We start from the raw sequence: 12,985 nt of genomic DNA, 5'->3' as shown, positions 1-12,985 counted from the left end.
AAGCTCCAGCTGCCCCGTAATTAATCACGCACTGGTCCTTCTATGGAGGATACAGGTATCTAAAGACAGCTATAAAAGCTCCCTCAGACTCCAACTTCTCTTCCTCCTTACATTGTTTCCAGACCCTCACCCTTCCGGTTACCCTCCTAAGTGCTAGTGTCAATACCCACCTTCAGTCAGTGCCATGAAAACCCGGGCACACCACTTCCAATGCCGTAGCCACCGCACTGGGCATGGTAAACGTTGCCTGTCGTTTCCCCCTCCCTGGCCCCCCAGCCGGGGCACAGTGAAGACTACACTGCCAGTGGGTCTGCTCACATGACCTGTACTGGCCAATGGTATGTGTTGCATGTCACAGCCAGAAATATAAGGGCGCGTGATTCTCTAGTCTTTTTTCCCTACTGCAGGAAATGTTGAGATGATGGGGGTGAAAGAAATGGTCTTGATCACTGAGTCACTGGAAGGAGAGCTGCCCCAGAGAACTGCTCACACCTGTAGTAACAAACTCTGCATGGGCAAGAAATAAGCATTTCTCGTACAAATCGATGGGCTCTAGGGGCTTTTACTGCTACCTAGGGTACACCAACGGTTCTCAGAGTGGAGACCTATACGAGATGCAAATTATCAGGCTCCATCTCAGACCTACTGCATCAGAAACTGTGGGGGGGATGGAACCCAGAAATAAAGATTTTAACCAGCCCTCCCCCAGGGGATTCAGCTGCACAGTCAAGTTTGGAGAGCCACTCGCTAGATTACAGCGCTGAATCAAAGGGCATTCGCCTCCCCGATGGGAATGCTATCTCTGCAGCCACAAAGGATGGTGGTCTTAAGATGGGCAAACAAAGGTGCAATGTTTTTTCACGTAAGATGACTAAACCCTACCTTCTCCACATGATATCAGTGTGCTTGATTTTTTTAAACCTAAATGAAACGTCTGTGTTTACTTGTTAAGATTTACCTTGTGAAACCCCCCCCCCCCCGTTTCTTTCCCTACAGTCAAAAGTCACTGATAGAAATACTGGGTAAAATCTGATCCAGAATGGAAGCTTTCTCTCCAACAGAGCAATGAGTCGAGAGCCAGCTATAAACTCAACGTCTCATCAGGCCCGTCTGTGCGATCCTACACAAAGCAGCACTGAGTGACCCTGTCAAAGGCTGTGCAAAACCCACTTACTCTCCACCTCTGGTGTTACTCTACCTACCACCAAGTACCCTGGTAAACGGAAGAAAATAAAACTTACCTGGAACTACCTGCAGTTAGGATTCACCACATTCTTTTTCCTGGTGCTCAGAACCAAGCTACTCGACAACCTGTTCTCTGAAATGGTTGGGCTCCGTAAGGCCAGAGAAAGAATTCAAACCCAAGTCTGTCAGGCTCTGAAAGCCCAGGCTCCTCCCAATTTCTAGACACAGAACTGGACCACATCTATACCCCGAGAGAACCTCAGCGAGTCTCATAAGGTCCATTTTGATGGCATCTGAGTCCCAGAATTCAGTAAATGCAAATCTGCTTTAGGATCTTTCTATTTAAAAGTTAATAATGGTCCCTTGATGGGTAGGGGTACCTGGCAGCAAATGAGAAAATGGCTACAGTTATCATAGATCACTGAGTATTTCTCAAGATATGAACAAGTACAGACAACTTTCACTTTTTTATTTACTATCAGGTGCCTTAAATTCTAGATTTATTTGATCTGTGAGAATGACCTCAGACACTATCTCATTGAGGGGATCCTAATCTGAGGTCCCTAGGACACCCCTAAAGCAACCAAGAAAGTATCTCAGGAGGTACGTGAGCCCCTAAAATTGTATATAAAATTCTGTGTATTTGTACATTTATCTGGGAGAAGGCTCACAGCTTGGATGAGATCACTGGATTAATAATACTGACGAGCTCATCTTTCTGATTTTATATTTGAGAATAGTTTAAGTTCCTTGTTGAACAGGCTTAAAGCTTCTGTAAATGATACAAGAAGCTGAAACACTTGATAAGTGGCTGGATTTCAGGGACTGGAATACAGGCAAGAAACCAAAGCTATAAACAGAGATTTGGAAGTTATCTGCACATATATTGATATATATGAGAAGTGAAGCTGTGAGGATACCTGAAACTTCCCAGAGAGAGAATTACCAAGAGAAAACGCAGGAGAGAGTGTACTGTTCCACACTTAAGAGTAGAAAATGCTTTTAGGAAGAACTGTCAGTCGGGTGAAATACTGCAGTGGGTCAGGGACGTAAAGACGGAGAAATGACCACCTGCCTCGACAAGGAGGTCACGAGTGAGGCGGGTCTGGTCACGGAGCCCGCAGTGGTCAGCTGAGGAGCACAGGGGGTGGAAATGTGTGGAAGGCAGGGTGCCTGCTGGCTGTCCGAAGGCAGGAGAGAGAAAAGAAGGGGGCAGGAGATCTGAGGTTTGGGGACAGGAGGGAAGAAGGAAAGAGTGGGAACAGACACAAGGACGTCTGTAGGTGGGGTGTGGAAGCAGAGGGTCCAGTCTGACTCAGTGCGGAGAACTCGCACTTTGGTTTCTGACTCAAGTTCAACACTCTTTTCATTTCAAAACAGCTTATAAAGACGTGTCTTTCCTTCCCTCCCCACCTCCCTTTGGTTCTTTCAGGAGGCCCAAGTGAACAGAATTGAAGCTGTAATCTAACCTGATGTGCCTCACTCCAAAAGGCAGAGAGTCTCAACTTCTTCAAAGCTAATCCTAAACTCTTGCTAAGCTAAACATTTCCTCGGTGACGAGCAGTGCCCCGAACGTCAGGGCTCACACCGCGTGCGCGGCGCGCATGCGCACACGGCCGGCTGTGGTCCCGCAGGAAGGTGTGACATTTCATCCCACCAACTCTTTCAACGAGCTGTCTCTTCATGTTATATTCTAGACCCAATAATTGTCAGACATGCAAGATAAAGATATTAAAAAAAAAAAGGAAAGAAAATAATTCTGAAAGGTTCCAAGTTGGTTACAGAAATCTCAAATGTATAAGAAATGAACGGTTCGGACTATCAGATAATTATTACCGTCTGCTCTCGTTTCAACATTTGTTAAATCCAGTTTGGATGCCAAGAAAAGAAGACTTTTCCTAGAATCATCACACTGGGCTCTGAAAGAATTACAGGTCGTGTATTTATATACTAGGTTTATCAAGTATTGCTGCAAAAGAACTACCAAATATGTAGCACGAATATTCTAAGATGCTACAGCCCATGAGGGGAGCCTAAGGTTGAGACAGTTAAATGAGCGATGTGCTTGCTGCCGAAGCCATTTATATTCTCTAAGTAACTAATTCTTACATGAGGAGATACTGAATTAAGTGTAGCTAGACAAAATATAATAAAAAAACATCTTTTTGCCATCTGTGATCATTGTGATCAACGCTCAAAGGCAAGTTTACATTGTTTGGATGGCAGGAAGGCCACACACGCCAGCTTCATGAGTACCTCAAATAAACAGCATAAATGAGAATACTAAAGTAATGCTTTTAATTAATTCGTAAATGCTATAGAAACAGACTTTTCAAGGATCTAGTATATACTAATCACAAACCAATTCTTATGCACTTTTTACACAGGTTCCCCAAGAATAACTATTTGGTTTTATTGGCTTAAATTAAAGCAATAAGATGGTTTCTTTAAAAGTACAGTGTCATCTGAACCAAAAGTAGGACAAGCTGGTATTAGGTGCCTCAGGATGTGAAACAAAAATACAGCAACGATGACGTATTCCCATCTAAAAAATTCAACCTGAATCTAATCCAATTTCTAGGAATTATGGGATAAAGAGAAACAAACAATGTCAAAAGGAAGCAATTACCTAAGTCCAGAAATGTGAGGGACAACTACAGGACAGATAACCCAATTTTTCCAACATATACAGCACATTAAAAAATAAAACAAAATGGAAGAAGGAATGCTAGAGAATAAGAGATTTAAGTTATACAACCACCAAATGCAAAGCAGACTCTTTGGATCCTAACTGGAACAAACCAACTTTGAGACAATGAGAGTAATATTAAAAAATAATCTTGCTAGTTTTATTAAGTCTAATAACGGGCATTAAAAAAAATCCGTAATAGTTAGAGATGTATACTTATTATTTTAAAAAGAAAAAGTATGCACACTCAGATTTTTCAGAGATTTTGAGTTACAGAGCTTCTCCTGGATGGTTTATGGCTGAGGTCCTTCTCCTATCACCAAACTCAGGAGAGAATCACAGAAGTCAGACAAATGTTACAAACAGTTTTCAAAACACCCACTTTCTTTCTCTCCTCCTTTCTCCTTTGTTTGTCATAGAGCTAACAGGCAAATTCAAATGTTTTTAACCTTGGTTTATCATGGTTCTCCATTTCCTCAGCTATAAACACGGCTGTGGTGGATAACTCCCTGCTGGCCCCGGGGAGGACAAGTGAAGGCGTTATCAGCAAAATCACACAAGATTATAAGGACTTGGAGAGTCTTTTTTTAAAAATTCTTTCGGCCACGGCACGCAGCATGTGGGATCTTAGCTCCCCCATCAGGGATCGAACCCGTGCCCCCTGCAATGGAAGTGCGAAGTCTTAACCACTGGAACACCAGGGAAATCCCAGAGAGTCCATTTTATAGGCTAAGAAACTGAGGCTCAGAGATAATGAGTGATTTTAGAGGTCATCCTACTAATTACCGGCAGAGCCAAGCAAGCACCCACGTCTTGGAGTGTCCTCCTTACACTGACAGGGAGGATTTCACTCGTCACTTACCTTCCCATGCTCCTTCCTCACGTGGGAAATGTAAACATCTCTTTGCGTGAATAACCGGTCACACTCCCAACACGTCCACCCAGGACTGGCCACTTTCTTGGGTTCCAAAGATTTTTTCACGGGTGATGGGGATTTCTTTTCCAATTTCTCTTTCCCGTTCACGGATCTGGTGTCCTCTTTGTTTTGATTTGCTGAATTTTGAGTTGTGGGCTTAATGCTCAAAGGCAAGTTTATACCCAAGTTTGGAGGCCCTTCAATACTTTTCAATGTTCCATGCATAGACTATGTTATAAAAAAAAAAAAAAAAGAAATATCTTTCACAAGTCACACCACTAAAAGAAAGCACATGTGGACTATCTTACTACATTATAGACATTTCAGTATGATTTTATTTTCACTCAGAAATATTTCTTAATATAGCAAGATGAAAACCTAAGCAAGATATACACATAAAAAGAAATAAAGGAGTATTAACTTTTACAGTTGCTCTAAGTTATGCGTTTCTTCTTCCAAGTAATTTTTAAAAGCTTATTTGCTTGTGCCATTTTAAAATTTGAAAAGAAAGACTTCTGTATTGAGTCCAAATCATTCCTGGCACTCTGTCATCCCCCAACGTACCAGAGGGAGTCCTCTCTACCACAGACCACTTCTGGTGAAGAGCATTTTACTTTCACATCTACCCAAAAATGTTTAAATAGGCTAATATACTGGTAGGGGTTCAAAACCCTCAGCTAACCAACTTAACAAACACCTGAGACCAATGTGTTAATAGCAAACCTTTCTCCCTCCCCTGAATGTCTTTCACATTCTTGAAATACTTCTTACAGTTTGGGTTTTTGCTGGGGGGATTTTTGGTCATTTTAATCTCTCTACCCCTATCCCAATCCATCCCTTCTTACTGATAGCACCCAGACAGGTGAACTATACACAGTAGCTGCTCAAAAAGCCTTTCTAAATTGCCTGTTTATTATCATTAACATAGTAGCCTCCATAGCCTCAACTTAAACTCACAGGATTTCAAATTCCACTGGCGTAAAATGAGTGCAATTTGATCCCGAAGCCCTCACTTTGGTTTTTGTTTTGTTTGTGTTCTAGAAGCCTGGAGTCCAAAAAGAGAAAGCACGCAAATATGTCTGTGCCTCAATTTACAATTTATCTTTGGATGGGGCTGTCTCATATCAGTATCCTCTGAGTTCTCGAATCTTCAGAAAGACAACAGGACACGTCCTAACTCGTGTTAGCACGGCTAGTGCCCTGGGCCACAGAGACTCACACTGGCACAGACCTCAGCTCCCTACTCTGAGTGTTCAGGTAAGAAGCTGCTCCTCTGGCGAACTCACCAGCATACTTTCTCAAGGCAGGCTCTTCTCTAAATTGTACCAAGAATTAACCAACCTTCTTCAATACTGTCTCACCCCAGCGGGAAAAATGGGGCTTCTATAATTTCCTCATGAGCAGAGGTTATAGGTCTCCCCAGACAATCGTTAAACTGGGCTGTGAAAAGGGCCTGGGCTGAATGTCTAATGTGCCTTTGCAAAGAGAAAATCTGGGGAGAGATGTCATCTCTTGACACCAAACACTGTGCATTTGCTTCTTTTCCACCATGCAGTGCAGAGGCCTCTGTGTTTAAATGGTCCTTTTCAAAACAGAAGCCAAATTTTTACATTTTTAACCACTTAAAACCCAAAGAAAACAAACCCCAAATCTTCTGATATACTTTTCATAAGGTTCTAGGCAAATGCACTTTTACTAACTAAAAAGTTGAAGAGAGGGTAAAGTATCAAAGTATTCTAAGATAGCCTTATGCTATAGAAACTCCAGAAAGGCAGCAAAAAGTGCTGCTGTGACCACAGAGCAATGGAATGTGTGCAAAAATGAGAATTTCTGATTTACTCATTTTGTTTTTATATTTTAAGTAAAAATAAAACTATTTTTTAAGGATGAATGTCTTTTTTATTTTTTTTTATTTTATTTTTTTTTTTTTTAATTAATTTATATTTTATTTTTGGCTGCATTGGGTCTTGTTTCTGTGCGAGGGCTTTCTCCAGTTGCGGCGAGCGGGGGCCACTCTTCATCGCAGTACGCGGGCCTCTCACTATCGTGGCCTCTCTTGTTGCGTAGCACAGGCTCCAGACGCGCAGGCTCAGTACTTGTGGCTCACGGGCCTAGCCGCTCCGCGGCATGTGGGATCCCCCCAGACCAGGGCTCGAACCCGCGTCCCCTGCACCGGCAGGCAGACTCCCAACCACTGCGCCACCAGGGAAGCCCTGAATGTCTTTTTTAAATAAAAGAAATACAACTTAATTCTTCTGGAATTAATGCTTCCTTAGCTCCTCCAACAATAAAAAACCTGAATGGGGCTTCCCTGGTGGTGCAGTGGTTGAGAGTCCGCCTGCCGATGCAGGGGACACGGGTTCGCGCCCCGGTCCGGGAAGATCCCACGTGCCGCGGAGCGGCTGGGCCCGTGAGCCATGGCCGCTAAGCCTGCGCGTCTGGAGCCTGTGCTCCGCAACGGGAGAGGCCGCAACAGGGAGAGGCCCGCGTACCACACAAAAAAAAAACAAACAAAAAAAACCTGAATGACTGTAACTTGAAGGTTTACTTTAAATGTAGATGCCAACATGGAGCACAGGGGTCCCACACAGTGAATAAGTCCACACTGTGGTGGAACAAAGAAATTATACAAAGTGGATTAAATTGGGCAAATAAAAATCTACCTCTAAATAAATATGTATGTAGAGAAACAGGGTTCCTGGGCTCCTTTCTCTTAATTTCTTCCTCATGAAAAACTGAACAGCGCTGGTATTAGACAATGTAAATAAATTCACAAGCTAGATATATACATACATGTAAAAAACAAGAACAGCGTGCCCCTAAAACTAGCTTTATCCTTACCCAGCCCCAAACACATAAGGGCAGGATAATATTTTCGAACATACAGAACATACTTGCAATAAGAACAAAGGTGAGCATTCCCACTGTTTTTGTACCATGGAGTCTCGTGAAGGTTCAGATGCATAAAAACAATTCTCTCCTCCTTGTGGCCACAGGGTTTACCAGTCTTCTTCAGTCTCCATTTCTTGGAACCTTGTATTCCTCCAAATTCAGTATTAACACAAGGAAGACCCTGACCACAAGTCGGATGACCCCACTTCCAGATGTAACACGAGTTCCAGAAACAAATACTTTAAAAGCCTCTTCAGAAGCAACTTTTCTTCTTTTCCTCGCACCCCACCCAACCCGCATATCGTACATGTAAAATATCTGGGTCTGATTCCAATGTCCCTGTGTTTTTATTAGCAGTATGTAGTTTCTCCTGATCATTCATTAAATATTTATTGTCAAGATAATTTTGTAATTTTAGTAAGAATCTTTAAAACATCTTCAGAGGATTTTATTGTACTTAAAGTGAGAATGAGGAAACACTTCTCCCATGCATTTTATTCGTCCTAGTAACGCCACGCCGTCACTACCTTCACCTGGCTTCTAGTGAGTGGCCTCTCTGAGAGGTTTTAGGCAGTTATGCTCATATACACTCAACACAGGAACTTTCAAGAATTAAGAGTCCATTCATTTAACTAACATGAGGTTAGAATAATTTAGAGACTTGGTTGGCTCTTTAAACTGACCTTTTCTGTATAATACATTTAAAAACAGAAAAACTAAGAGAAAGAGAGATTGAGTTTATGTAATACTAGGTCTGTTGTTTCTCTTTTTAAAAAGGAAGTCACTTTAATCTCTGACGGCCAATGGATATTATCTCCTAATGACACAGGAATCAAACTGCTTAACCTCTCACAGTGGACAGTTAAGAGGCTAGGACTAAGCTCTGTCCTTAGTGAGCTTAAAAGGCTATAAAGAGATTTAGGTGCCCCTTTTGGGGACTGGAGAGTGGGTCGTCCAAACTGGACATTTATTCATTTCATTAACTGAACACCCAGCAGGTGCCAGATACTGTGCTGTATCCTGGACATTTCACTGTCAGTTTACATGCAAACTTGATTAAAAAAAAAAAAGACTACAAGATCCAGGGCATCAATTATAATGCAAACTTAACTGCTTAAGTAATTTCAAGGGAAAACCTTCATTTTTCTAAACACACCAGTATTTATACAAATTAACATAATTCATCAGAGTCCCTGTCTATTTCTAAATCCTACATAACACCAAGTTCTCAAAAAAGTAAACTTCACAGCCTTCATTTTCACATATGGGGGAAAAAAAAAACCCTAAAGCTTGATTATTCTTTTAAAGTCAGGGCATGCATTTGTTACTTTGCTTTGATTTTTCATGGTATGCAGACCAGGGCTCGGGAATAAAAAGCATCCCTCAGTTAAGTGAACTCGTGATGACAGCATGTTGTAAACTGCTCGTTACCAACGACCAGCGTCCATCCCTTCCTTCGACAGAGCACATGCTTTCCCGTAATCTGCAGCTCAGCCTTGATTTATGACCAATGAATGAATGGATCTGCGGTTCATTTAAAGGACGTAAGAGATGCGCACACACCTTGATATGGTCCATCATGAGTTGCTTCTGTGCATATAAGAGAGAACAGTCTGGACACTTGAAAACAGACACCTTCTGGTTTTCGATGTGTTGGTCAAAGTGGCGATACAGCAGGGTTTGCAGGGTAAATACAGTGTCACACATGGAACACTTATATATTATTCTAAAACAGAAGAGGTGCAGGGAAATGTCAGTCAGCCCTCATCTCTCAGGCCAAAGGAACCACTACTTCACATCCAAGAATTCAGGAGGCAAAAGCAGCAAGAACAAACAAACACAATAAAAAGAATAGAGCAGTTTAGCTTTGAAACAAACTTTCGAAGGCAGCTGGCATCACTGGAGTGCAGCTCAACTTAACATTTTGGGTATAGAGGCACTGGATCACATTTGCTTAGAAATCATTCTACTACCCACAGATCTACAACTGACAAGGTTTTACAAGGTCTTTACTCGTAAGCTACTTTAACACAGAGCAAAAGCATCCTTGATTTTTTTTTTAAATATTTTTAAAGATCAGACAAGGAACACAGCCTGATGGTGGTACCCTAACTTGAGAGAATTTGACTGATGAACTAAGCAGACCCCAAGTCTTGGATGCCTGAACACACTGTTACTTGTTCCAGGTTTTCTTTCAGAGTTAGTAGTAATTTTATACTTAACATCACTATTTCTGTACCTGTTCTTAACAACGAAGCCCTGCACCAGGAAGCAATTATGCATGAAAATAAAGACGCATACAATAAAATCCACAAATCAAATGCTGCTTCAACACCTGAGTGTCTACTGTGCTCTGAATGGTTTAAAATACTCACTATCCACTACAAACCATTTCCCTACCTAATATGTTACTACCAAGCAGCCTCCTGAAGTTATTAACTCAGCAGCTCTGAACCTTCTGGACATAATTCCTTTATCCCTCCACACTTTCCTCTGGCCGTCAGGAGAGAGTCCTCCCCGCTGCCAACCTTTGCCCCCAGGGATTTGCTGGGTCACTGGTGAGCGCGTCTGCCCACAGGAGGTCACCCTTTCCCAACAGGGTCGTCCTGGGCCTTAAGGGAGGCCCTAGGGACACCTGTGTTTCCTCTGAACAACCAGGATCACCAGAACAAAGAATCCCAAAGAGCAGCTTAGGAAAATGGCAGAGAAACACTGACCAAAGGTGTGAGCCACGTGAGAAAGAAAAAGCTGAGGTTGTTTGCTATTTCTACAGAAAAGTTAAAAAAAGGAATGGCTTTCTTCTTGAAACCACCTGTCTCCTCGTAGGGTCTTCTTAAGACAGCACTTCTCACGTACCTTCGGACTTCACTCTCTATTTCTATACCCCAAAATTATAGATTTAACTTGTTTTCTCTTTTTCCACATGAAATTTATAAATTTAATTGGCGTGAGTGACATGTTTTTAGAAGGTCCTGACACGTCAGTTACCCTGGCACAGAGCACAAGCACCCTTGATGGGAGAAAGGTTTTTTTTTTTTAAGATCAGACAAGGTTTACAGGATTTCATCATTCAGCCCAAAGGTGGTACATTAATGATGTGTCACCCTTAAGTCTACCAGATGCGACGAAGATGTGCATCTCCTCACTGTCTGAAATAGCTTAGAGCTGGAAATAACCCAAACGTCTAGTAATGTAAGTAGTTAAATAAGAACAATAATGTATGATTTTTTTTAATTATGATGCAGACACATACCAATGACATGGAATGATCTTCATGCAAATTAAAAAACAGGTAACAAGACAGTATGCGGGATACGACCACGTTTGTTTAAAGGGTATAGAAAAGAAACAGATGGTATATAACTATCATAATCTCTGCTGGATGGTAATTTTTTATTGTTTTGCTTGCTTCTATTTCCTGATTTTTCTGTAATTAGCAGAATAGCCTCAAGAAAAGTACTAAGACTTACTAGCTGGCTAAGTATTTTCTCAGGACTCTATTCTTACACTTTCAGAAATAACTCTTTCATGAAAAATGGCACGGCTTGTTTTATTCATGCTACATTCCTTTCAGGTTCTGTTTGTTTTGCTTTGTTGCCTTCTACTGAACTGCAAAGAAAGTATAAGACAGGACATAATCTATTTACTTCAGCATTTTTCTGAGGAACAGGTTTTTGGTGTAATACTGGAATATACCCTACAAACCACTAACAAATAACCAGGGGGAGGGACTTCCCCGGTGGTCCAGTGGTTAAGAATCCTCCTTCCAATGCAGGGGACGCAGGTTCGATCCCTGGTCCGGGAACTAAGATGACACATGCCGCAGAGCAGCTAAGCCCTCGCGCTGCAACAAAGAGCCCGCGTGCCGCAACAAAAGATCCCACATACCACAAGGAAGATCCCATGTGCCACAACTAAGACCCGATGCAGCCAAATAAAAAAATTAAAGAAAAAAAAATTAGCTATCCTTAAAAAAAAAAAAACTAAGGGGAAATGGTGACCTCACAGTGCAGAAATCTGGCCACTGCCAACTGGACTAGATGATGGAGGGTAACATCCCTAGAAGGACAGGTAGGCGGTGAGCATCCTCGATGGGATTTGATGAGGAGATTCCTGCCTGAGTATGTATCCTGAGTCCAACTATGAGAAAGCGGGGCCGGGCCGGGAAGGAGGGTCATCCTCAGAACACAAGACCGGTATCCTCTGCTGGATGAGAGGGGGAAAGACTGAGCAACTGCTCCAGATGGAAGCACGCTGATGGGACAGGACAATTAAATGCAAAATGTGCTCCTGGACTAGATTTTGTACCAGAAAGAAAGGGGAAAAAAAGACAATATCTCAACAACTGGAGAAATTTTCATGGGCTCTATGAACTGGTTGGTAATGTAATCCACGCTGGTTCCTGGTTGGGAGGCTAGATGGTAGTAATAATATACATGAGTGTCCTTTTGGGGAGGAGAGGCAGAACACACTCAAATATTTATGTCATGATGCCCCATTATTCCTAAATAGGAGACAGGGAGAGATACAGAAAGAAGAAAATGAAAGGATGAAACAAATGTCAGAAATGCTAACAACTGGGGGATACGGGTGAAGGGGACGCACGAGTTCTCCACAGTGCTCTTTCAACTCTTCTGTAAGATAGAAACGATTAAAAAATTAAAAACTGGGGGCTTCCCTGATGGCGCAGTGGTTGAGAGTCCGCCTGCCGATGCAGGGGACGCGGGTTCGTGCCCCGGTCCGGGAAGATCCCACATGCCGCGGAGCGGCTGGGCCCGTGAGCCACTGAGCCTGCGCGTCCGGAGCCTGTGCTCCGCATCGGGAGAGGCCACAACAGTGAGAGGCTCACGTACCGGAAAAATAAATAAATAAAAAAATAAAATAAAATCTGGTGCTAATGTCAAAAAAGAAAAGTCCAAATAAGGGTACCACGAACCTGACAGACATAGTGATAGGCCGTGACCACAGAGCAGACTCTCCAACTATTGCTACAGTGCAGGAAAGAACCACAGGGAGACTGGCGGGCAGAGAGGAGGGAGGGCTTTTGTTCAAGACAAGGAGACCAGGACTTCCCTGGTGGCGCAGTGGTTAAGAATCTGCCTGCCGAGGCAGGGGACAAGGGTTCGAGCCCTGGTCCGGGAAGATCCCACATGCTGCGGGGCTACTAAGCCCGTGCACCACAACTACTGAGCCTGCACTCTAGAGCCCGCGAGCCACAACTGCTGAGCCTGCGCACCTAGAGCCCATGCTCCGCAACAAGAGAAGCCACCGCAAGGAGAAGCCCGCTCACTGCAACGAAGAGT

The 12,985-nt window shown here is 42.9% G+C and overlaps 1 protein-coding gene across 25 annotated transcripts in view; it reads right to left on the bottom strand.

Moving 5' to 3' along the window:
• ZNF532 (zinc finger protein 532) overlaps nucleotides 1-12,985 on the bottom strand; it is a 108,989-nt gene that overhangs the window by 23,852 nt on the left and 72,152 nt on the right. For all 25 annotated transcript variants that reach the window (XR_003435274.1, XM_027118633.1, XM_027118640.1 and 22 more), the window contains 2 exons: nucleotides 9,246-9,408; nucleotides 4,737-5,018 (listed from right to left, as the gene is read on the bottom strand). Coding sequence is in view for 24 of the 25 variants with exons in the window: in XM_027118633.1 (XP_026974434.1) it covers nucleotides 4,737-5,018; nucleotides 9,246-9,408 (445 nt within the window). In the remaining variant the exon portion in view is untranslated. The remainder of the gene's footprint in view (nucleotides 1-4,736; nucleotides 5,019-9,245; nucleotides 9,409-12,985) is intronic.

Source organism: Aethalodelphis obliquidens, unplaced genomic scaffold, assembly GCF_003676395.1.
Source record: "Aethalodelphis obliquidens isolate GAN/ISIS:26980383/991018 unplaced genomic scaffold, ASM367639v1 scaffold19, whole genome shotgun sequence".
Lineage (NCBI taxonomy): Eukaryota > Metazoa > Chordata > Mammalia > Artiodactyla > Delphinidae > Aethalodelphis > Aethalodelphis obliquidens.
This window is presented reverse-complemented; position numbering and strand designations above follow the sequence as displayed.